General features: G+C 37.9%; 1 protein-coding gene across 2 annotated transcripts; it reads right to left on the bottom strand.

Annotated features, from left to right (window-relative positions):
* LOC109710936 (mediator of RNA polymerase II transcription subunit 22a-like) lies at positions 15,299–22,238 on the bottom strand. 2 transcript variants are annotated; one of them, XM_020233748.1, is made up of 4 exons: positions 22,000–22,235; positions 21,785–21,850; positions 20,296–20,536; positions 15,299–15,574 (listed from the first exon to the last, which is right to left on the bottom strand). In XM_020233748.1, exons 1-3 carry the CDS (start codon positions 22,144–22,146, stop codon positions 20,300–20,302), a joined length of 450 nt encoding a protein of 149 aa, XP_020089337.1. In that variant the 5' UTR covers positions 22,147–22,235; the 3' UTR covers positions 15,299–15,574; positions 20,296–20,299. The 2 variants fall into 2 exon arrangements, with proteins under 2 accessions (XP_020089337.1, XP_020089338.1); XM_020233749.1 differs by lacking the exon at positions 21,785–21,850 and having other exon boundaries at positions 22,000–22,238.

Below are 25,350 nucleotides of genomic sequence, written 5' to 3'. Positions count from 1 at the left end.
TGGGGGTAGATTGTATGGAACTAGAATAACAGGCCAAACACTATGTGTGGTGCTCATATTTCCAAAGGGGTTAAATCCATCACTTGCTAATCCCAATCTTACATTGAAAAACGTGGCTCTATTGCAAACTCAGGATGGTTATGATCAAAATGCTTCCAAGCCAATGAATCAGCAGGATGGCGTAAAATTCCATCGTTTTGTCGACCATCACAATGCCACCTCATATTACTGGCCATTGTTAGAAACTTTATGAGAAACTAGATCGTACTTTTTGCCATGATTTCGATTTCTGTACCCGATTTGTAAGTGGCGATCCTTGCTCGTGGTTCGTCCTCGTTCGTGATCTGCAAGAAGACGGGACGTTTAGAGTCTAATTCCCTTATCCCCGGAGATGGAGCCGTCACAGACAATTGGATTAGGGTTAGACCGGGACTCCCGTATGTTACATATTTATATATAACTTAATGTAAGGATGTTAAATCACGTCCGTCCATCAAGGACGTGTCCAGATACATCCTAACCGTAAGATCTAAAATATCTTTATAGATCGACTTAAATAGATTGACCGTATCTTTATGGATCGTCTTGAATATATCACGTGGGCCACATCCAACATTCTCCCACTTGGCCTAGTGATATATTTATTACCGTATAGGCGATACAAAAACTTTATTAGGTACCAACTAAATTATACAGTCAAAATCTCCCACTTGATCAAGAAATCACAATACTTTGATCATAGCGGTTATGCCCCAAAAGATGAACACTTCCTTCCATGTATCAAAAGTACGAATTCCTTAATCAAATAACTTTATGAGTTACAACCGTATGAACTTATTATAAGTTCAACTCAGAGTCCCACTTTAGTGCACAATAAAACTTTAATGTACAAAAATAACTTTATGCGCATATGTGCAAAAACCAAAATATGTTCTTACTCAAATAAAAATAGTCTTTAAAGTCTTTATACAAGAAGAAAACACTTAAACTGTAAATGAACTCAAGATACCCATATGATGAATATGATCCTTGAATTTGTTTGCCGGCAATGCTTTAGTCATAGGATCAGCAATCATCCTCTCGGTCCCAATGTGTTGGATATCCACCTTCTTCTTGTCGTATTCCTTCACAGCAAGGTACTTTATATCGATATGTTTGCTGCGATCTGTAACTCGACTATTCTTAGCAAAGAACACTGCAGCAGAGTTGTCGCAATAAATCTTAATTGGCCTTGAGATAGAATCGACAACTCTTAAACCTGAGATAAAATTTCTCAGCCATAAAGCCTGTGACGAAGCCTCATAGCAAGCGATGAACTCTGCCTCCATAGTGGATGTAGCAACTGTATCTTGCTTAGTGCTCCTCCAAGATATAGCACCTTGAGCAAGTAAGAAAATATATCCTGATGTGGACTTTCTAGAATCCACGCATCCAGCAAAATCAGAGTCCGAATATCCAATCACCTCAAGATGGTCAGAATGTCTGTAGATTAGCATATAATCCTTTGTTCCTTGTAAATATCTCATAACCTTCTTTGCAGCTTTCCAATGATCAAGGCCAGGGTTGCTTTGGTATCTACCCAACATCCCCACTGCATAAGCTATATCAGGTCTGGTACAGACCTGCGCATACATTAAGCTCCCTACTGCAGAGGCATAGGGTATGCTCTTCATATGTTCTCGTTCTAAATCATTCTGAGGACACTGTTTCTGATTGAATCTGTCACCTTTTATAATAGGCGCAGCTGTAGGTGCACAGTTTGCCATATTAAATCTTTCTAGAACTCTTTCGATGTAGGCTTTTTGAGATAGACCCAAAATTCTTTGAGATCTATTTCTGTGAATCTTTATGCCAATAACAAAAGAGGCTTCACCCATATCCTTCATCTCAAAATTCTTAGAAAGAAAATCTTTGGTATCTTTAAGCAAACTCAAATCACTACTTGCAAGCAGAATATCATCCACATACAGAACTAAGAAAATATACTTACTCCCACTAACCTTAAGGTATATACACTGGTCCACAATATTTTCTACGAAACCAAATGTAGAAATTACATTATGAAACTTGATATACCACTGACGGGAAGCCTGTTTAAGTCCGTATATAGATTTCTTTAGTCTGCAAACAAGGTGATTACTTTCATCTGTGCTGAAACCTTCGGGCTGTTGCATATAGACTATCTCCTCTATATCCCCATTTAGAAATGCCGTTTTCACATCCATTTGATGTAACTCTAAATCGAAATGAGCTACCAAAGCCATGATAATTCTTAATGAATCCTTCTTTGATACCGGAGAGAAGGTTTCATGATAATCAATGCCTTCTTTCTGAGTGAAACCTTTGGCAACAAGTCTGGACTTATATCGTTCTATGTTACCTAAAGAGTCCCTTTTGGTCTTGAAGACCCATTTACAGCCAATGGCTTTGACTCCTTGTGGTAATTCAACGAGATCCCAAACTTTGTTATCCGTCATAGATTTCATCTCTTCCTTCATGGCATCATACCATAGTGAGGATTTATCTCCCTGCATGGCTTCTGAAAACGTCCATGGGTCTTTATGGTGTCCAACATCAAAGTCAGACTCCTGAAGATAGACTACATAATCATCAGGAATCGCCGATCTCCTTTGTCTTGAGGATCTTCTTAAGCCAACCTCTTCCTGCAGATTTTCATTATTCTGTGCAGCTGGCTCTATAATTATCTGTTCCTCTTGGGACAGCTCTTCATGGGGAGGTTCAACTGGTTCAACATTTTCATGCTCTAAAATTAATTGATCTCCATTATGGTCAAATTGACCTCCTGGTAGAGCAACTAAATTATTATCTGTTGATGGATAATCAGTTGAATCCCTTATTTCCTCAAAATCCATCTTTTGAGGAACAACACTCCCACTAGTTTCAGAATCCTCAAGAAATTTAGCATTCCTGGCCTCAACTATCTTAGATGGGTGATTTGGACAAGAGAACCTGAATCCTTTGGAATTTACCGCATAGCCAATGAAATATTCACTGACTGTTCGAGGGTCCAGTTTCTTTATGTGTGGATTATAAACCCTCACCTCAGCTGGACATCCCCATACGTGCAGGTGATTTAAACTAGGTTTCCATCCTTTCCATAACTCGAAAGGAGTTTTGAAAATAGCCTTCGATGGAATCCTATTTAAAACATACACCGCTGTCTTTAGTGCTTCACTCCAAAGAGAAGATGGAAGACAAGAGCTACTAATCATGCTCCTTACCATGTCCATGAGTGTTCTATTCCTCCTTTCGGCAACGCCATTTTGCTGAGGCGTGCCAGGCATCGTATACTGTGCAATGATGCCTTCACCTTTGAGGAATTGACCAAATGGACCGATTATTTGACCTTTATCCGTATGTCTTCCATAATACTCACCCCCTCTGTCGGACCTTACAATCTTGATTTTCCTATCCAATTGTTTCTCTACCTCAACCTTATAAGCTTTAAAAGCATCAAGAGCCTCAGCTTTTTCAAATAAGAGATAGAGATACATATATCTTGAATGGTCATCAATAAATGAGATAAAATATCTCTGACCGTTGAAACAAGGAGTAGGAAAAGGTCCACAGATATCTGTATGTATGATCTCAAGAATTTCAGAACTCCTTCTGGCACCTTTAGTGGTATTTGTGTTAGTATGCTTTCCCTTTATGCATTCCACACAAGTACCAAAATCGGTAAAGTCAAGATCTTGTAAGATCTTTTCTTTTACCAACCTCTTTATTCTCTCTAAAGAGATATGAGCTAAACGCTTGTGCCATAAAAATGATGAGTTTTCTTTAATAATGTTCCTTTTAACACCAATGTCATGATCAACATTAAAATTATTTTCAAAAGATTGACTCAAATTAAATTTGTACAAATCATCTACCAAACAACCATTGCCAACAATAATATTATCGGAGAACAGAGTAAAAGATTCATTTTCAAATAAAAATTTGAAACCTTTATATCTCAATTTAGAAACAGAAACTAAATTTCTAGAAAATTTAGGAACATAAAAAGTATCCTCAAGTTCAAGTATGAAACCAGTTTTAAGTTCTAAAATAAACTTTCCTACGGCTTCAACTTGAGATTTATTTCCTTCTCCGCTAATTAAAATCCTTTCATTTGGCTTTAACATCGTTAGATTATGAAAACCCTGTATGGTATTTGAAATATGTACAGTAGTTCCAGAGTCAATCCACCATGTGTTTTTAGGAACATTAACTAAATGAGATTCATAACAAATATAGATAGTTTCAATACCCTTCTTTTCGAGACAAACTTTATAGGAGCTAACAAACTGCTCCTCAATGGCCTTTAGGTAATCCTTGGCTTTATCACATTCTGGAAGTGTAATAACTGAGATTTTTGATTTATTGATTAAACCCTTTTGTTTGATGATGTTATTGTGCGTAATATAATTATAAGTGTACCCGCCAAATTTCGGGAGAAAACGAGTTAAAACGGAGAAGTTACGCAACCCGGAAGTCTGACTTAAGTGAATAGTAACTCCGGTTTTCCGGAGAGGCCGCGGAGTAAAGTGGACTTTCGACGCGTATCGGACTCCGAATATAGCCTTCCAATAGCTCGTTTTCAACCGCTCGACTATCCTGGACCCAATGGCACTTTCAGATTTGGATTTGGATGCACGGATTTCGAGTAAAAAAGGGGTTTAATGGTTTTTGCATATAATTATCTATATGTGGTTTTTGGTGGAACCTAGGAAGGAAGGTTTTGTCGCAAATCGGAAATCTTTTCGGACGAAACGAGATGCTAGATTCGATGCCTCTGACGTGCTGATCGCGCTGGTGCGATCCGATCGGAAATCCGACGGACGGATCCTCGGGAATCGCGAAAAGTCCGCGAAGGGGCTGATTTGAATAATCGGATTATTCGCGAAAAGGCCCTATATTTTATGCGTCGATTTGCGAGTTTTCGAACTCGGAGGGACTGTCGTGCTTAAAGCACTTGCTGGCAGGGAGCTGGGATTAATTTGACTCTGTTCGAGGGGGTTTTCCGCATGTCTCCCTTACCTATATACAGGTTAACCTAGGGTTTTTGAGCTAACCCTAACCCTAGAACCCCCCCCCCAGCTGACCCAGCCGCCCCTGTCACCAGCACCACCCTGCCCTGCCCGTGCTCAAGTTCCGGCCGCCGCCGAGCTGCCCCAGCCGCCGGAAACCGCCTGCGACCGGCCTACCTCCTCTCCTCGGCCACCTCTTAGACCGAGGGCTTGTGGGAGGGTCTCCACTGCCTCTGGAGGCAAGCCCCGGCCTCCTTCCACCTCAGGCACCCTCTCCCGCCGACCCCGGCCACCCCTGAGCGTCGCCGGAGCCGCCGGAAGAGCTGCAGCCAGCCGGGTCTGCCCTGAACCGAGCCAGGCCGAGCTCGGGTTGCGGGCTTCGGGACCGCATCTCCCCTGCGGCCAAGCCCCCCTGTCGACCCCCGGCGACCTCCTGCACCCGGTGCGCGCGCCCCCGGCCGTCCCCGCGCCCCGCCGGCCGCCGCCAGGGTCTCCCGCCGCCGCTCGGGTCTGTGCGGGCCGACTTTGGTGCCGCGCCACTTCAGAGGGCTGCCGTTGTCCTCTGAGGTGAGCACCACCTCCCCCTTGGTCTCCGGCGCCGGATCATCGCCGCCCCGACCTCCCCCGGTCGCCGCCTCGCCGCCGGCAAGCCCCAACCCGTGAGGGAGTAGGTGGGCCCGATCTCCGCCGCCGCGCCACCGGCTGCTGCCCGCCGCCGGCCAGCACCTTCCCCGGACCTCCCCGACCTGCTGCTCCCATCACCGGCCGGAGTGCCCGCCGTCCAATCGCCGGCGGCCATCCCTAGCTCCCACAGCTCCGGTGAGTAGTTATTTTGGTTCCAGCACCACTGTTTTGCGTTCCGGTCACTTGTCCGGTGATCCGATGACTCCCTGGCACCTCGGGAGGTGAGCACGGTGATCGTGGGCTCGTGCTGAACACGATGCTCACCTCCATTTAGATTAACGGTGCCCTGGTTAATGTGTAGTGTGCGATCTTCGCGCTGTGCGCACTGATTCGCTGAGGTTCGCGTCGCTCGTGCGCGCATGGTTGCTGCCGGCAGTGCTCCGAAAGGTGAGCACGGCCTCAGGCATGCCGAAACCTTGCAGCAAGTGCGATGGCAACCTCCGTAGATCCCTGGTTTGCTGGTACGACCCGTTAGAGCCATGAAATCACATAAAATGATGTGATTTCATGGGTCATTAGGGTTCCGTTTGCGTTTCGCTTCGTCGTGGCTGCTGTTGGCAGCAGGTAAAGGCTTATGATAACCTCTGGACTGATCGTCCAAGGCCCCAAGCCTTTGCGGAAATCTATCGGTCATTTTCGGAGCGTTTTTCGGCGAAATCCGCCGATAGAACGCGCGTTCGACTCGGAATTTATCCGACGGTGCCTCGTGATTGACTGTAGCGTCGCTGAGCCTTGTTGGCTGGTCACCCGTGTCGTCTCGAGGGTTCAGAAACGACGGGTGAGCGACGGTGGGGTTCCGGTACGGTTTTCGGGACTTCCGGCTGATTCGGAAGTTGCGTTTGAGAAACCGATTTCAGTGGGGTTATGATTTTGGGATTTGTGTGAGATTGGTCGTGTTATTGTGTTCGTGGGTTAGACTCTAACCCGGTGGACCCTTCGTAGGTCCGGTCGCTTCGTCTCCGCCTTAGCGAGACCATTTCAGCTTTATACAGGTGGGTACTTCGATCCGAAGTCGGTACAGCGGTGCACGCTCGGTGATGTCTTCCTTTACCCTATCTTTTACATCGTCTATTCATATTGTTACTTGTTACATGTTGAGCCTTGCACCATACTGTCTTTATTTTACTCTGCCCGGTTGTCCTATGCGTAGTATTCTGTGTAGGGGTAGAGTAGTTGGCATTAGTATATATTATACTTGTGACCTGATTGGTCGGTTTTCCTGTTGCATCGGTGACCTATTTGGTCGTTCACTACTTTACGTACTTTGACCTATCTCGGTCGGTTCACTTTGTACTTGATGACCTATACGGTCGGTGTCGGCTGATTGCCGACGGTTGGCTATTGAGCATATCAGCATCGATCGTCACCACTCGTTCGCATTTCACGAACACCAGCGGTCTGATCCACCGCAGGGGGTGTTCTTTTCCGGAAAAGTGGTTGGGTTTGCCCACCCGTGAGCTCAGAGGTTACGACTGGGTATATGCAGGTTGAGTGATTGTGACATTAGCCTGAGGTCTCCGGACCAACAAGGCAGGTTTAGATTGGGTATCTTTGGACTATCCACCAGTTGATGCATACATACAGTAGCAGTAGTTCATTACTTGTACACCAGTACCTTACTTGTACTTTCTGTTCTTATATCATAGTAGCTACTGTAGTTGTTTACCTTTACTGTTGCTTAGCCTCCTTTGCTGGTGCGTACCCTCGCCCTCGTCGGCTTGCGGTACCCACTGGGAGGGGAGACATGTTTACATGTTCTCACCCCCCCGCCCCCATTACAGGTGACGTCGCAGGTCCGAGTGGGACGGCAGGTGAGGAGCGAGTCTAGCGCGCGATAGAGCTCCGTCCCGTTTGGTTATCTCTTTCTCCCTTGCTTGAATAATTAGTAAACTTTAATTACGGTTCAGTTTCATTTGGTACTTGAATGTTCAGTTTTCTGCTGGGTTTTCGTAATAAAAAGAGATTTATGAGCTTTTCAAGAAAAATAGTTTTCTACCCCTCGTGGTAGCGCTTGTTTTAAAAGTAAAGAGTTTTCATATTCGATACAGTTTTCAAATGTCTTTCTACCCCTCGTGGTAGCGTTTTAAAAGATAAAAGTTTCTGTGTGGGAACCATTTCAAATGATAGTTCTGGATTTATGTTTAAAACTTGGAATACTGTCGCGTTGTGAATGGTGAATGTATGAACGTCTGCTTGTGTAGTTGGGATTGCGTGTTCATATGGTTGTGGTTGTATTCTGGTTGTACTCTGATTGTCTATCTGTACTTGTGCGACGCCGTGCAAATACAGGGGAGACTCTGTCCGTGTGAACAGTGGATTCCCTGTATTTGTGGCGGATCTGACATACCCTGGGGTCAGGTATTTCAAAAAATAAATAAATAAATAAATAAATTTTAGTCGTTTCCGCTGTCTTTCCAGACCGAAAAGGGACCCCGGGGCGTGACAGGAAGTGACCCCATTATGCTTTTTGATACTCTAGACTTTATGAGCATCAAACTTAAGCGATTGGATCGCTCCTACTTTTCCTGCGCGGATTTCTGCTGTGGAGTCATTGGCCCCACTACCTTAGGCGGTTGCTCAACGCGCAGAGCCAAGTCTAAATCCATATAATCCAAAGTAAAAGAAATAATTTCTTTCCAATCAGAATAATTGTCCTCAGTAAGTTAGGAATACGAGAAACATCATTAAGAAGTGCAGTAGAGGAAAAAACTGCAAAAACAAAGGAAATATAGAACTTTATCGCTTGCTAAATAATAATCTTTAGATTAGATAAATTCTACCTTCCTGTGGGCAGAGGCGCTACACGCATAGAATTTATCTACTTTAATAATAAGACTAGCAGAAAACTTATTTCTAAACAACAAAATTTCTGTACCTGTGGGCATAAGAATACTCGCTATCTAGAAATTCAAACTACTATCTTATTCCAGTCAAAATCAAAAGATTAATTTTTATCTGACTGCAATAAATAGTCAAACTTTATTTCAATATCAGTAAATCCTTATATATTCTTCATTATCTATAGGATGCTGTGGCTACTCCTGAGCATAATGAAAAATACAAATAACTTTAATTCAATATCAATAATACTTTATATATTTTTCATTATCTATAGGATGCTGTGGCTACTCCTGAGCATAATGAAAAATACAAATAACTTTATTTGACATTGAATGACATTGTTTGACATTGAATGACTATTTAAAAATAAATTAGGAATCCATATGAATTTTCGGGTTGACTTTAAATCAATATCATCTTATAAAAATACCATAAGTGATCATATATCATGACTAGGATGCTGTGGCTATTCCTAGACATAATTTATCTCACATTAACCTTTATATGATATTGAATGACAAAAAATTTCACATTATTCCAAAACGCAGCGGAAAGATAAAAGTCCAAAGTAATTTTCTTTACAACTTTATGTGACTCAAAATATGTAAACTGTATGAAGTCTATATTCTCTTCTCTAAAATTTTCATGATCACCTTATATATGTTTAGAATAATAATGCAAAAAAATATACTGTAAAATATTAAACTAAACATACTACTTTATGTCATGAATAAACAAACGAGTAGAACAGAAATTATATATAACAAATACCAAAAGTTATATATAACTTTAATATATAGACTTCTTCATAAATAAGTCACCTTATAAAGAAAATTATAAACCATATACATGTATTATATATATACTTTCCTTTTTATTAAAAAATAAATAAATAAATAATTTTTTTGGGTGTTGATCGCATCCATAGAATGCTCCTGGCAAGCTTGTGTAGCCCCTAATGAGCCGTACATATTATCGCCGTGGGCCTGGCCTAGCATAAGAGGCCACATAATGCTGCCAACGTCAATCGTCCTTTTTTTTTTTTTTTTTTTTTTTTTTTTTTTTTTTTTACCGCAAACCAGGGCAAGTCTTTAGGGGCCACCTCGTACGGCTCTCATCCATAGGGGCTACAAGAACATGCAGCATCTTAATTAATTAGCCTATGCCTTATGCTAATTAATTAAGATTCTATGTACACCTCTAAGGAGGTCGTATTTTGCGCCCCCTAATGGGCCATGCTCAACACGGTGGGACCGGTGACGCCGTTTCTCAGAACGTCGATCTCGATTGAGATCGGCCGACATTACCGTTAACACAAATCATCGACGAATTTATTTATTTACTTTTCTTTAATGAAAAGAAAACCAAACGAAATCCAGAAAGAAACGAAAATCCGGCAAAAGGTTTGGCTCTGATACCACATGTTAGAAACTTTATGAGAAACTAGATCGTACCTTTTGCCATGATTTCGATTTCTGTACCCGATTTGTAAGTGGCGATCCTTGCTCGTGGTTCGTCCTCGTTCGTGATCTGCAAGAAGACGGGACGTTTCGAGTCTAATTCCCTTATCCCCGGAGATGGAGCCGTCACAGACAATTGGATTAGGGTTAGACCGGGACTGCCGTATGTTACATATTTATATATAACTTAATGTAAGGATGTTAAATCACGTCCGTCCATCAAGGACGTGTCCAGATACATCCTAACCGTAAGATCTAAAATATCTTTATAGATCGACTTAAATAGATTGACCGTATCTTTATGGATCGTCTTGAATATATCACGTGGGCCACATCCAACAGCCATCTCTTTATTCATGTACAATCTTTGCAATCTCGATGTAAGTGGAAAATAACGCAAAACTTTCTGAGGAATTTGTTTTCGCTTTCTTGAGTTTGCTTCTTCTTCTCTGCTGCTCGAGATCCACCTAGACTCACCACATGTAGGGCATGTATCATTATTTGCAAGTTTCTTCCGAAAGAGCACCTAGTCGTTCTTACAAGCATCAATCTTCACATAATCCATTACTAAATCTTTAATTATCTTTCGTGCCTCATAATATGACTTTGGAATGTTTGCATTATTTGGTAGCAAGTCAATCAAAAACTCTAACAACATTGTAACTGACTTATCAGTCCAACCATTAAGACATTTGAGATTCAACAAATGTACTAGAAAAGATAATTTTGAATATCGTTTGCATCTCGAATATATATCTTGTCTACATTCTTCTAATAATCAATAATAATTTTGTGCTTCAGGAATAGGGTCTTCAGGATTAGTACACTCTCCATCACTTGTGTTAGTATTTGAGGAGTTCGCTACATGCCCGAATAAGTACTCAAGCATTGTCTCCATATTTCTATTGCCTTGATCTATAGGAATATTGACATCTTCTGCATCACTTTCGCTAGATTCATCTGACAATTCACCATGATGATGTCATTTAGTATAACTTTGAATAATCCCATTACGAAATAAATCGTACTTCACTTCCGTTCGGCTTTTGAGTCTAACATTATAACATCTAGCACATGGACAACGAATTCTTTTCACATTTTCCAATCTTTTAAATGCAAAATCTAAGAATATGTCTATGCCCTTTTCATACTCATTACATGCTCGATTCCTAAGACTCATCCAGCTTTTATCAATTCCCATCCTCCTATATTGAAATGATTAAACATAATATAAGATAATATGGTCAAACCAAAGTTATTAAAATTGAACTATCCATTTCAAAATGCACTATAGTTCATATAAACTACATACTCTTCTACTTGATTCATAGCAAGTAGACTTTAGAATGCAGGGCTATGCAAAAAACCTATAGAATACCAAATATAGATGATGTAATCATGTATATTAGAATAGACAAATCACTAATTCTTATTAATCAAAAGGTTGGTAATAAAACATTGGACATACAGGATGCTTGTTCTTCATTTAGCTTTTTGACAAACTACTAGTACATGTTAATTCCATATAAATAAATGTGTATTTTTGATTGAAGTAAACTATGACATTTCACAGGTCTTGACTCTGTGCAATGAACTTATTTTTGAAATTATCAAGAGATCATAGTGTAAGTTGCTTTGCTTCATAGAGCATTTCTAAAAATCAAATAAAGTACATAAGAAATGTCTTTTGAGATTTTTCAAATTTGATTTACATTCAATTGTCTTTTATTGAAGTTTACTTGTATTTTTTAATACAATATCTCATGTCTAATTTTTTATACATCATTGAGTCTAAAAAAGAAATCACCAAGTCACAATCATAGAGTACACCAAATTTGATAAAAAAATTACTAAGTACAGCTATGAAGTAGTTTCACATGCAAATAAACTTACAACGACTGTAAAGAGGGCACCTAGCGTAGTCTTCAAGAAGTAGGCCGGTGTCAACAAGGCTCTCTGTGAGACTCACGCTTTCGATGCGAAGATGCACAACTGAATCATATATATTTGCAAAGTTTAAGAAACAGTGTGAAGTAGAAAGAAATCAAAGATCATTAAGAATCTATTTTCAAAAAAGAAGACAAAAGGAGAAAATATTAAGAGAGGAAAACATTTATACTACAGTTACATGTAGCAAAAACAAAGTATTAATTTGCATGCAAATTAAGAAAACATGGAGAGCATGAACTAACCCTCTAAACAGGAAAGTTTGTTCAAAGTATAGCAGTTAAAGCAGTAGAGAGATTGAAAGGTCAAAATTGAACGATGTCTTAAAAATGAATGATCGGATCCTTCAATTTAAAATTGAAGTTATTGATCTTTATCTAGATAATGAATAGAATTTTCTATCAAAAATTCAACCTATTCGGATTCTTTTGCACCATTAAACTAGCAAGTATTCCATACCGACCGTTCAAAATTATCAATTTTGTGAGCTTTTGATCATAAGGTAAATGATGTCGAAAAATTATGAAATTTGATTTTTAGATGTTTCAAATGCTCTAGATAACGTTTAACGGTGTGGATCGTCGATTCGGAAGCTCTATCATCAAAAACAACTTATGAGTACAAGGGTGATCGTACTCATAATAATATAGTAGCTGGACTCTCTCTCTCTCTCTCTCTCTCTCTCTCTCTCTCTCTCTCTCTCTCTATATATATATATATANTAACAAATTTAATGTTGATAATAATGAATTCAACATTTTTAATTTGTTTAAAAAATATTTAAATTGCTCTAGTTTAGATATTAATTTTTTATCACAAACTTTAAAAAATTTTGAATGTAGGAGAAAAAATTTAAATTCAAAGTATTTAATATGTTGTAATATGTTTTAATGAAATATATGTAGATTACATATATAAAATGACAAAATAAATGTGGATTATGGATGTCAATAGGTATGAATACCCATAATTTTATCGGAATCCGAATTCAAAACCGAAAGCGAATCCAAACCCGAAAGCAAATGCAGTACATTTACCTATGCTAAATGGATATAGTTTTGGATATGGATATCAAAATTGAAAATCCTACGGATTTAAATTCAAGTACGAATTTTGATTGTATATGATCCAAACCCGAAACCGACGGGAACTCAAATTTATTTTACATTGTATATAATATATATAAATGTTTGATGTTATATTTGAATATGTATTTTAAAATTTTAGATTTAATTTAATATATTTTAAAATAGTGTAAAAAGAAATAAATGTTTTGGGTTCGGAATAGGGATTGGGTTTTTGAATTTTTAGTCAGGTACGGGTGTGGATATAATTTCATTACAACAGAATTAGGTTATAGGAACACATATTTGGGACACTTTTATTTAAATGTCTCATTTATGCCAAAACTTAAAAAAATATCTACTAATGCCTAAATATAAAGCCCAATCCAACAAAAAAGAAAAGGCTACTCTACTCAACCCACCCCACCCAGCCCATTTGGCCCGATTATAAACAGAAAAGAAAAATAAAATAAAATCGATTACCATCTCCCCTTCTCCCCTCACTCAATCCTCTAAAATTCTAGACGAAGGGCCCTTCCCTCTCGTCCTCCTCCGCCACCGCAGCCAACGAGGTAAAGTTTCGGCAGTTGTTAAATGCTTAAATAAGTATTGGTAAATTAGCAACGCTCTTTTTAGCTTATAGCGACACTCTTTAACTGTCACTATATACCTAGCGACCCCATATATAGCAACACTTTTTAAAAGTGTCGGTAATTTAGCCAGTAGTATTTTTTTTGCCTTGTACCGACACTCAAAAGTGTCGCTATAGACCGTTTTATTTTAGTGTTTTCTAATATTCGTCGAATTTGGGTTCGGGTTCGGGGTTGGATTTTTGAAAATCCACCAGAATCCTATCCCTTTACATCTCTACTATGAATGAAGAGGAAAAATAGAGAGAGAAAAAAGAAAGAAAGAGAGAATAGAGATTTTATTTTTTATAGTGGGGAGGTAAGATTAGTAAATTATCCATGTATTAAAAGACCAAAATACTCTTTTTTGGGTTACCTAATAACTGGTACCTCTCTCAAGGTGACTTGCTATTGTAGGTCACAATTTAAAAAAAAAAATTAAATCTGAGCCGTTGAATAGAAATGAATAAATGGTATTGAAAAATAATAAGTATAGAAGCATTACTCATAGTTTATAGGAATTAAAGAACCGTCGTTGACTTTATAAGACTCAATTTTCTCTTAAAATTTAAAAATTTTTATTTGTTTTAGTTTTTTATCTAATAATTTACTATTTTATTGTCTTTGCATCTGTTTATTATATTTAAAAGATATTGATTAGTATTAAGCTGCAAACATATTTTATTGATTTTGCATTTTGCCGAATTTTTTTATTCTAACAGAATTTTCAAAATTGTCGAAAAAACTTAAATTAAGTTTTTAGCAAGTAAAAAGAGTATAAATTAAATTTGAAAAAAAAAAAAAGTTCAGGAGCCAATTTCAAATGAGAATAAAATTCGAAAAATGTCAATGTATTTTATTTTTTCTTATTTTTAAGGGTACTAATATCGATTAATGAATAATGACCCCAACGTACATAAAAGTTAGACAAAAATAAAAGCATGACGTGCGTCGATACACCCACCCACGGCAGAGCCACGTAATCTTTCGTGTCGCAACCATCCCGTTAAACTCACACACAGCATTAGCTCCTCTTCCCTTTATTTATTTATTTATTTATTTTTTCTTTTCCTTTTATTATTAATCCCTTAATTCAAGAGGGTTGGTAAGTCATATGCGCACACTGTAGTGTTTTCTAACGTTTCCATTTTTCTATTTTTCTACTAAAATTTAAATTTTCAAAAAATAGCCAACATATTTATGATAAGTTTCACACACCTTAAAGATAAGGTAAAAAGAATTGACCTTATTGATTAGTTATTATTTGTTATCCTAATATGATTAAAAGTATATGATAAACATAATTCTAGTCCAATTAGATAATTACCAAATTGAGCCCGACCATGGATGCACTTGATTCGGTCCAACGGAATACCAACACTATCGAATCATGAATATCAGTACCTTTCAAAAAGCAAAAATTCAAACTAATAATTTTCAAGCACACAGTAAAAAAAAAAAAAAAAATCTACAGAATAATAAGTTATCATTAGATATCTTGTACCAATGACCAAACAGGATCATAGTCCAGTATTTCAAGAAGAAGAAGAAACATATAATAGTCATGGCAATTTGAAATACATGACTGGTGATACCACATTCCGAGAAGTGAAAAAAAAAAAAGAAGAAAAAAAGACAGACTCTTGCTTGGCTGCTAAATTCAACTAAATGGAAATTAATAGTATTTTACAATGTCTTACATCTAATGGCTGAAAATCGAGATACATCCGATTTTGTAAAATTACTGAAAAAAGGTCACCTAACTATTTCAATAACATGTCCTCAAGAACAATACATAACAGTCAGGGGACGAAAAACGAGTATCGTGTTGGCGTCAAATAATTACAAGCAGTTCGACTTCGGCTCCCAGCACTTCTATCACCAGCCATAGCTTTTGGTGCAGCCACCAAACTATAAACCTGGAAGCAAAAGAAAAGGATGAGTTACAAGAACAGTGCAGACTGGCACATGTATTTGTAATAGAAGGAAAGAAAAATATTTGGCATTCAATTGTCTTCAAAGGAAATGCAAAGGAATAGTTATTGACAACTATACAAGCATCTGCATTGTTTTCTATTATAGATTGCAAACCTTCATATAAAAGTTTTGGAAATGCAAGTTATCTAAATGGAGTCATCTGTGTATATTACAAACAACCTGGTGCCGAAAGTCCAATGCCCAAAGACTAGAGTAAAATAAAAGGATGAAAGCATCTATTTTTCAGAAATAACCTAGCTTTGAGAATTAAAATGTTGGGTAATGCTATGAGGACCTTAGAATAAACTCCCCAAAAGCAGCTAATGAGATCACATTACTGCGAAATAACAAATTTTCCTTTTAGACATGACATAGAACTCAGATGCCGGCTCATCAACTACACTTTGGGTTTGTTAGGGAGAAAATTGCATTATCGGGCTCACTCCTGGCTACAAAAGAGCAAATTGGCCCATCTCGCCCAGCCCAATTCACTGGGTTGAAACAGGTCTCAAAGCTATAAACCCAAGAAAATGTAGGCAATACAGGAAGCTCAAGAATCACAAGACAGTAATGCAAGCAACCAACAGACTTGCCAGAAATGGTTAGGTTGCAGGTGTTCTCAGTAGTACAAAAAGGATGAAAGAATGCATGATCATACACAATCAAGTTCGTAAAGCATCTCCAAAATCAAAGTTTTGCAGGCTTGGTTTCCACAGTACTCGTGCTATCAAGAACTAAGAAGCTAACTCATCCATCTTCTCCACCATCACATTGATACTAGTCTTCCTAATTGCCTTAAATTTAATTATTTCGATTTAGTAAATTACTTATCACGTAATTATATTATTATCTAAAGAAGAAGTTGGCATTAAAAGATAGATAATATATGAAGATAGTCTACACTTCAGTCGCAATTTTTTTTTGTTATGAGTAATTGCAATGTTATCATTCTTTTCCACCTCAGTCCACTCATTCCTTAGAGATGATATGCTTAGCTTCTGCACACATTGAAAAAATTGAAGTCAGACACCCTAATACATCCATATTAAAGCAGAGGGTGTTTCTTTTTATGTGAAACAATCCTACTCTAAAAGAAACTCAAATTTCCAAAATAAAGCCTTCACTCTTATACTTTTCTAGCCTTATACGTCAAATCAAGTCTAACATATCAAAAGGAGTTGAGAGGGATTAGCGCATGTTGGGCAATTTACGGTGGGAGTTAATTGATGTCGTGACCTCCCACACTTGAATTCACTCGATCTCGCAACTTCGTTCCTCTCCCATAGAAAGTCAAAAACTCAATACGCAGGGGCACTTTGGGACGATCTCGTGAGTTCCACGCATTCCAAAATAATGGAAATGCCAAGTTCCACACAACTTCCTATTTGAGTGCTCCATTTCACCCGAAACAAACATTCTCTTATCCAAAGAACCACCTCTTTCTCAGTTGCAAATGATAGCAAAGTGGGAACCAGATTGTTTAGCATTTTATGACCATCTGCTCAAATTCATTCAAATTTAGTCACACATTCCAATAAGCTAAAAAGATTTTGGTTACAAACATGATAAATTAACTATCAAGAAACCAGGTGTAAAACTGACCGTCCCTAACGCAAGTAGAAAAGGGCTTGGTGGTTGGTAACCGAGGTCCCAAGTTCGAATCCTAGTTGATTCACATTTCCAGCTAAGTTTATTTCTAAATGAAATAAACGATACGGATAACATACTACCTGTCTCTCAAAATAAAAATAAAATAAAAAAAAAAAGAAACCAAGTGTATAATTTTCTAATACGAATTCGAGTTGGATTTGTTACTCGGCAGTACGATACTTAAGAGAAAATAGTTTTGCATATTCCATGAACTAAGTATGCCTCTATTAATGGCTAATTGCACTGTCAGGTCCCAAACTTCTGTAAGTTTCACTTTGCACCCTGTTTTTTAAATTGATGAATTGAGCTTAAGGTATCTTGAATTCTATAAATATGTCAAATTGCCCATTCTGTCATTTCCGTTGTGAATAATTGCACTGTCAAACTCCAAACTTTCACAAATGTTTCACTTTAGCCCCTATTCTTTTAGAAGTGAACTTAATGGACTCCAGACTTCTATAAATATGTCAATTACCCCAAGCAGGTTTTCATAAAGAATGCAGAGTTAAGAGTCCAAATCAAGTTTTCGTTAGAGAAGTTAATGAAAGATGAAGTGCGGCAATTTGATGCACTTACAGAAGTTCAGGGCATGAGCACTAAGTTCACATTATATGAATAGAGGACAAAGTGAAACTATCATAAAAGTTCAGGGAATAACAGTGCAATTAACCCCCCAACCAATTGTCTTTTTATAAGGAACCACTTTGATGAATCATCTTAATCACCTACTACAAAAATAATCTCAAAATGAATCACCTCTACAAACTAAATTGAAACTTTGAATTGTACAAAAATCTAGCATATGAAAGCTTTGTCGAATGTTTATCCCTATGAAAATAAAATTAAAAGCAAAAAATAGACCCACTACCAACCTTTTCATTTTGCTAAGCAAGTTCTCTATGGTTTCTTTGGGACCAATTGTGGCATCGAAAAGATTACTCATACAGGTTTCCCTTTTGGAGAACAAGATCTTAGTAAAGAGAAAAGACTAGAAACTATAATGCCTCCGCATCAACTTTAAGGTTGTACGAAAAATTGCGATCCAACGGAATTTTGGGAAACAACTTTTTCCTTGGAATTTTTTCCAAAAAATTTCCTTGTCACATATGCTCTCAATCGTAGTAATGTAGGAGAACACTTTGCAAAGCAGAAAATTTTGGTGGCAAAAGAAACATATTGGAGTGACTAACTTCTTGCCAACTTGGCTTCTATCTTACAAAAATGAAACAGAAAGTAGTGCTGTGAGAAACTTTGCCAGCTAGCCATCTGAACACCTCTCGCCATCATCTTTGTTATTCTGATGTCTTTGAAAACCAAGTTAATTACAAAATTTCTATTACGGTCTCTCAGGGTGTCCTATATTATTAGATGTTAGTTACTATTTTCGCAAATACTGTGCATCGACTCATTCAACACCTTCTAACAAAAGAATAGAGTGTTCGATTTCTCCAACAAAGCCAACCACCATGCACCACAACTGTGCAACAAGTTTCTCCCTATCTCTTTTTTATTCATCAATGGATTCTACCTCTCAAATTGTATTAACCTAAAAGACATGTATCCATCTCCGTGTTTAACAATAGCATATTTTTGGAAGATATAGTTAGCATATTAAGGCAAAATCATCAAATAAACTTTTACCTAAAAGATTGTCCAAACTCTTTCTTTTCTTCAGTTTGGGTGTATTTCTTAATTACTGATTAAGATACAGGTGTACTTCTTGGTGAACAGAAGTACCTTATGCCATGTCTAGCCAATCTCTTACCTTTCCATTTTTCATTAGTTGTTGGCAACAAATTCTGCACCTTCTGTACGAATTGAGATTCCCTTGCTTCTAGCTACCTAAGAAGGTTGCTCACCAGTGACCAATTGATCAAGGACATGTTCATCTTCATTTTTGCTCAACAATTCTTTCTGCATAACTTAAACTATTGCAACATTCTGTGTCGCACATCTCATCAGAAGACAATCTCTGACCCAATTCTCGGCCAAATGTTTCTTCATTCTATTGAAAACAGCTTCTATTAGTCCTTCCACAATAAAGAAGTTAAATGCTTGTACTAGCTATATATAAAATCAAATTTCTCATCAGAACGTTGCCATGTTGGATCAGTTTTCTTCTCAGTATCTTGGAAGCTGTAATAACTTTTATTGCTCCTAAACGTGGCATGTTGATGACTGAAACTACGGTTAAAATATCAGTCTAAAACAATAAAATCTATATATTAATTATATTAATGCACAATTGGCACCGATGACAATGATCACGAATATTGAATGGAACAACAGAACTTCAAAATTCCTTGCCATTTGCAATCATTCCAGCACTCACCAACAGAATAAAGCACTTATTTCCATTCTCCAAATCCGAAATTAGGACTCGAGCAAAGAATGTTGATAGCTAGTGCAAATTCTACATTCATGGCAAGTAGCATAAGTGATCATAAGATATTCGAGGTGATTCAAGCACAAAAATGCTTCTAAGCATACATGTGCTAGCATGGGGTACCTTCTATCTTTGGCTCTCTGCCATAATGTATATAGTTATTAAATAAAAAAGATGAGACACAGTGAGAAGTCTATTCAGAGAATAAAGCTTAAGAACTTTTCTCTTACATTTTACTTTGTATCAGAATGAACTTACTTCGTATCACTTTATGCCAGCAATACCGATACGTCAAGGCCCTCTTATTTTAGTAGTATTTGCCTTCCAAATTTTAATTTGCATCCAAAAAGGATTGAAATTGCAACAAGCAATATCAGGGAGGATATTGGCATCTACATTAGAATTAAGTCAGGTAGTAGAGAATCAGATGAATTTTCAATATATAATTCTACACGCTTGCAAGTTTGTTAGGTTTTCTCATATTGAAGGTTTATCTCCAGCAGGTGCACAGGAAGCATCAAACAGCTTATCTGTGTATACCATCTACTGCCTTCACAAGAAGAAAGCCCTAAAAATCATAAACAGCTCAAAACAAACAGAGCTTGGTACAAGCTTTGAAATCCGAACCTTCTTATGCATCGAGCTGATGAGTCCTCGCAACTGAAGAGTAATAATGAGTCTCCAGCTCCTTGAGGCTCGCAGCAGCCTGCTCCGCAATCCTCTCCAGCAGCTTCTCCGTGTTTTCTGCCTGCTGGTTGAACACCTCGATCCGCCTATCCACGTTCTCATTCAGAGAAGCAAACCCCGAAAATATAGCCGTCTGTTTCAACTCCGACACCAACTTCAACAGCGAATCTGCAGCTTGAACCTACTAGCATCCACAATTCCACATACAAAACAAGGTCAGAGATCATCGAAAAGGGAGTATCTGATCTAATCCCAGATTCTATCCAGCAAAATCAAAAACCAAGGAGAAATTGAGAGAGATTGAGAGGATAGAAAAAGATATATGACCTATTCAAGCAAGAAAATAAAATCAAGGTTCGGCTTTTTGGAGGTCGACCCGCTTAAAGTGGTCATTTATCTTCTTCTTCAATCCTCCTTAAGGCAGTGTTTGGTTGGAGAATTTTTATCAATGGGATAGTGAAGAATAGCCCAAATGAGAACTTCAGTTCTAAGCTAATTTCCATTGCATGTGGATTGAAAACATAATGATTATAGGGATAGTGGAAATACCGCAAATTCCACCCCACCACTTCGAATTCCTACGCTAGGAATAAAACAATTTGTTTGTCACCAAACCAAACATGGTCTTAGACTTCGTTTGGAATTGCAGGAAAATTGCATTACTTGCGGTGAGAAAGTACGATGGAAAAATATCCTATTTGTTTCTGTACGTAATATTACGTTCCGCATATCGCAATGAGTCTGTTACGAAATATTTTCTACGGTCCCACTGAAAAATGCAGAAACATATCTCTATATGCTTTTATCCCAACTTTATTTTATCTAATAGCATCATATGGGCCTCAATACCAAACTAAGGCTTAGTGTTTGTTTGGCCCTAATTCTATGTCTACTTTCAGCAATAGTCATCTTTAGTAGATCTCTCTAAAAGTCCGGTTCCTTGCTGAAGCGTGAATTAGAAACAAAATTTTAAGCCTAAAAAGCATAAGCGTTTCTTCTACTTCTGCTTAGGCCTAGTTCGATAATGTAATGGCTAAAAGCACTATTTTTATACTATGGAAGGCTCCGATGCTATAAAATTATGCTCGCAACCGCCACTAGAGAAACACATAAAGATTGCAATTGCAATTTTATACTGTAAAAGAAGGAAAGATTGGAAGCACTTTTAATTTTTTTTTTTTTTTTATCCTTCTGGAGTATAAATATGGTGCTTTTACCCATCACATTACCAAACTACCGAAGTGATTGTTAATAGAGCACTTTTCCAAAAGCACTAATTAAGCACCGCTACATCCCGCAGCACTACGCTCCAAAGAAGGGCCAAAAAACGCCTTTAATCTCTCCCAAATCTTTCTTTTATTTTCTATTCATGTGAGACGGGATCCAAAATCTTATCCGCATCAAATTTTTTTTTTGGATTTTACCGTACCATTCTCGCCGCGCGCATCTCCATCTGAAACGCTTCTTGCGAGTTCCGGAACGGCGGATCATTAACCTAAAAAAATTTAACCATTTCAGAAGAATCAAAATTTTCATCCCTAGAAAAACCCTAATTATTTCTTGATTAGGACGAGAGAGAGAGAGAGAGAGAGAGAGAGAAGTGAGGTGGGGGGAGTAGCGAAAGAACAAATTAGAAACCCTAACCCTAGCGACGTTGATGAGGAGGGAGAAGTTGTCGACGATGTTGGCGACGTCGGCGTCGACGCGCTGCAGCAGCGTTTTCTGCTTCTGCGCCGCCGCCGCCGCCGCCGCTGCCGTCGGCCCGCTTCCGGCGCCGCCCGCTTTGCTCATCTGAGTTTCGAAAAATGATTTCAGATGCCACGGAGAAGAAGAAGAAGAAGCGAGGAAAAAGAGGCCGGTTTAAATGGACTTTTTTTTTTCCTTCAACTATAAAATTCTCTAATTTGATAAATAATGCTATTAAAAAAATAATTGGCAAACTAATCCTTCTTTTGCTATACAAAGAGTCGAAATTTTTTCTTTAAATACGGTGAATCATTTATCTCAATTCACCATCTTTCTAATTTTTCATAAAAACAATGAATCAATCACCGTTTTTTTTTTTTTTTTACACAGCGTTTGATTCGGAGTTAGGGGGGATAAGAGATTATTCCCCCTCTTATCCCCAAATAATTTTTGGGGACTAGATTTAGCTAACCCCACCACCTCCCAGGAGTGAGATTAGCTAATCCCTGTCTAAAAAGAAAACTACATTGAAGTGTGCTTGGTTTGAACTTGAAATTGGAGCCAGAATCGGAATCAGAACACGCTCGAGTCGGGTTTATTTGACAACACTGAGGGCGCGTTCGGAAAGAGAACTAAATTGAGGGCGTGTTTGCTTTAGTTAGTACCAAATAAATTTGAGTTTGGACTGAGTTTTTACAGTATTTGTTGGACATTTCGATCAGAAGTTTACCCAAAACCCAATTGTCAAATCCAGTTTTGTAAGAAATTTTCAGTCAACTTTGGCGAGCTTTTAATCGGAGAGAAATGCTTCAAAACATTGGCTCACTTAAATCTAGTCATTCATTTTTTAAGATTAAAATTAACGTTTACACAGCAATAATTAACTTGCTCAAAATGTTACCAATCAAGATCACTCGTAAAGACAATGTAGGAAAATACATACTAGCTAATTACCAAATTTGATAACATCCAACATCTTTTTATTTCATTATTTAATTTTGTTAGTTACCAAATTAGATAGTGACTAATTTGATAAAGTAGCAAACCTTCATAAATTCAAATTTAAAATTTAACTTGCGTTTAAACTCTATATTTATAATTGTATAAATTAAATTCAAATTTAAATTTAAATTTAAATTTAACTTATAGAAAAAAATTTATAGTTAAATAGTAATACATTTCAATTCAATTTGTTAATTCAATCTTAAAATAACATGAAAGTTCAAAAATATTAATCTATTTTAAATTATAATTTAAGTTGTACTGTAGTTATAAACCAAACTTTTATTGTTTATTTAAATAAAAGTTTTCTATTTTAAATTAAATTCAAATTGTTAATTCAATTTTGAAAACAACATTAAAGTTTAAAAATATTGATCAAATTTATATTTATTTCTTTTTTAGAAAATTTCTAGTTAACGTATAGCGCATAAGTCTATGCCAGGCGGTGCCTTCCGTCGGCAGTCAACAATCTATGTATCGCCTTTAAGAGAGATCGAGCCATAGGCAACGATGCAACATTTATGCATCGAGAAGGAATGGGATAGATTCTTCGCCGATTCCGCCCTGAACCTTTGCCGTCGTTGATGTCGGCAATGCTCCAAAATCAGGACATAAATTATATGAACATCGTCCCCAAACTCCAAGTTTAGGAACAATGCGGATGGATGTGGCCCGTCGGAGGAGCAGGAACGGGACCTTTCTGTTGCTTTTTTTTTTCTCTCTCTCTCTCTCAAAACTAAGGGCGCACAATTTTATTTTTTCTTTTTCTTTCATTGCTGCTCGTCTGATGGGCCATGCGGCGCCCATCCACATCGTCCCCAAACTAGTAGTTTGGGCACGATACCCATACAAGTTTTGTCCCTAAAATCGACGCCGTAGCACCACAATATTGAGAGAGGAAAGAGATGATTCGTTACTTGAAAAAATATAGGTATAGATTAGCTGCTTAAAAGATGCAAAATGAGTGGGATATGAGTTTGGAGGAAAATGGAATGTTCTTAGAGAGAGAATTTACAAAAATGGGATATTCATTCCGCCTGGTAGCAGCCCTTTCTGGAGAGGTTTGTTAAAGCTTGCAGCAGCTTTCCTCACTTCAATCGATTTCTCTCTTGGAAACGGAAAGCTAACTCCCTTCTGGAACGGAAGATGGTGTGGAGACCTCGCCCAAAGAAGCCGCTTCCCCAACCTATATGCGGCTTCAATGCACAAGTACATATCTGTCGACAAATGGATCAAATGCTTCCATTTGCAAATTAACTTGGGTTTTGATATACCCGAACGCCCCGATGAACAACTGGAGCTCGTGCAACTTGCTGAATTGATAAGCAACTCTGATCTCTCGGACTCTTCTTTAGACTCCATCACTTGGCGATGGAGTAGCTCGGGCAGATTCTCAGTGCGAAGCGCCTACGACTTCCTAGTCTATGACGGAACCAACAATTGCCTAATCCCTTTCCTGTGGAAATTAAAGATACCACTTAGGCCTTGTTTGGATGCATAGTTAAAAAACTCCATGGAATTTTTATTCTATGGTTTTGGTCTAAATGAAATGCAGAATCCTGTAACTACAAAAAAATTCCACAGCTTCATTTTTAAGCTGTTTAGATACATATCATACAATTCCACAGGATTTATAACAATTAAATTTCTAAAATTTTAAAATTCAAAATTCAAAATTTAAAAATAAAATTTTAAAAATTAAAATTCAAAATTCAAAATATAAAATTAAAATTTAAAATTTAAAATTTAAAAATTAAATTAGATTTTAAGTTTTAAATTTGAAATTTGAAATTTGGAATTTGAAATTTAAGGAGAGGACCTGAGCCTAACATCACACGCCAACACCCTTGTCGCGCGCTAACCCACCGAGATGCAGGCGTATCTCTGTCGAGCTCAATGCAGGACTCACTAGCCAACTCAGATCAAATGAACACGGTAAACAGGCTCACAACCAATACCCGACGGCCCTGCAGGCACCCCAATCATGTGACAAAACAAGAATGGGGTCCACCCCGCCTATCCAACGCACCCCAACAACACGCCGAAACAGCCTATACTGCATTCGAGATAATAACTCGGCATCGCCAGCACGACGTAAATGCTTCCTAAATTAACGCGCCAGGATATACGATTCGCATCTGATACGGCACGAGATACAATACGCACGGCTCTAGAGCTAAACTGGTAGTTTAAGGCAATATGACGGGTTCAAACGCAGTTTTCTCTAAGTTCAAAACTTAGTCCAACATAGTATAATATAATATCATTTCAGCATGCTTATTATTATCATATTACGATCCAACAATC

Source organism: Ananas comosus, linkage group 5, assembly GCF_001540865.1.
Source record: "Ananas comosus cultivar F153 linkage group 5, ASM154086v1, whole genome shotgun sequence".
NCBI lineage: Eukaryota > Viridiplantae > Streptophyta > Magnoliopsida > Poales > Bromeliaceae > Ananas > Ananas comosus.
This window is presented reverse-complemented; position numbering and strand designations above follow the sequence as displayed.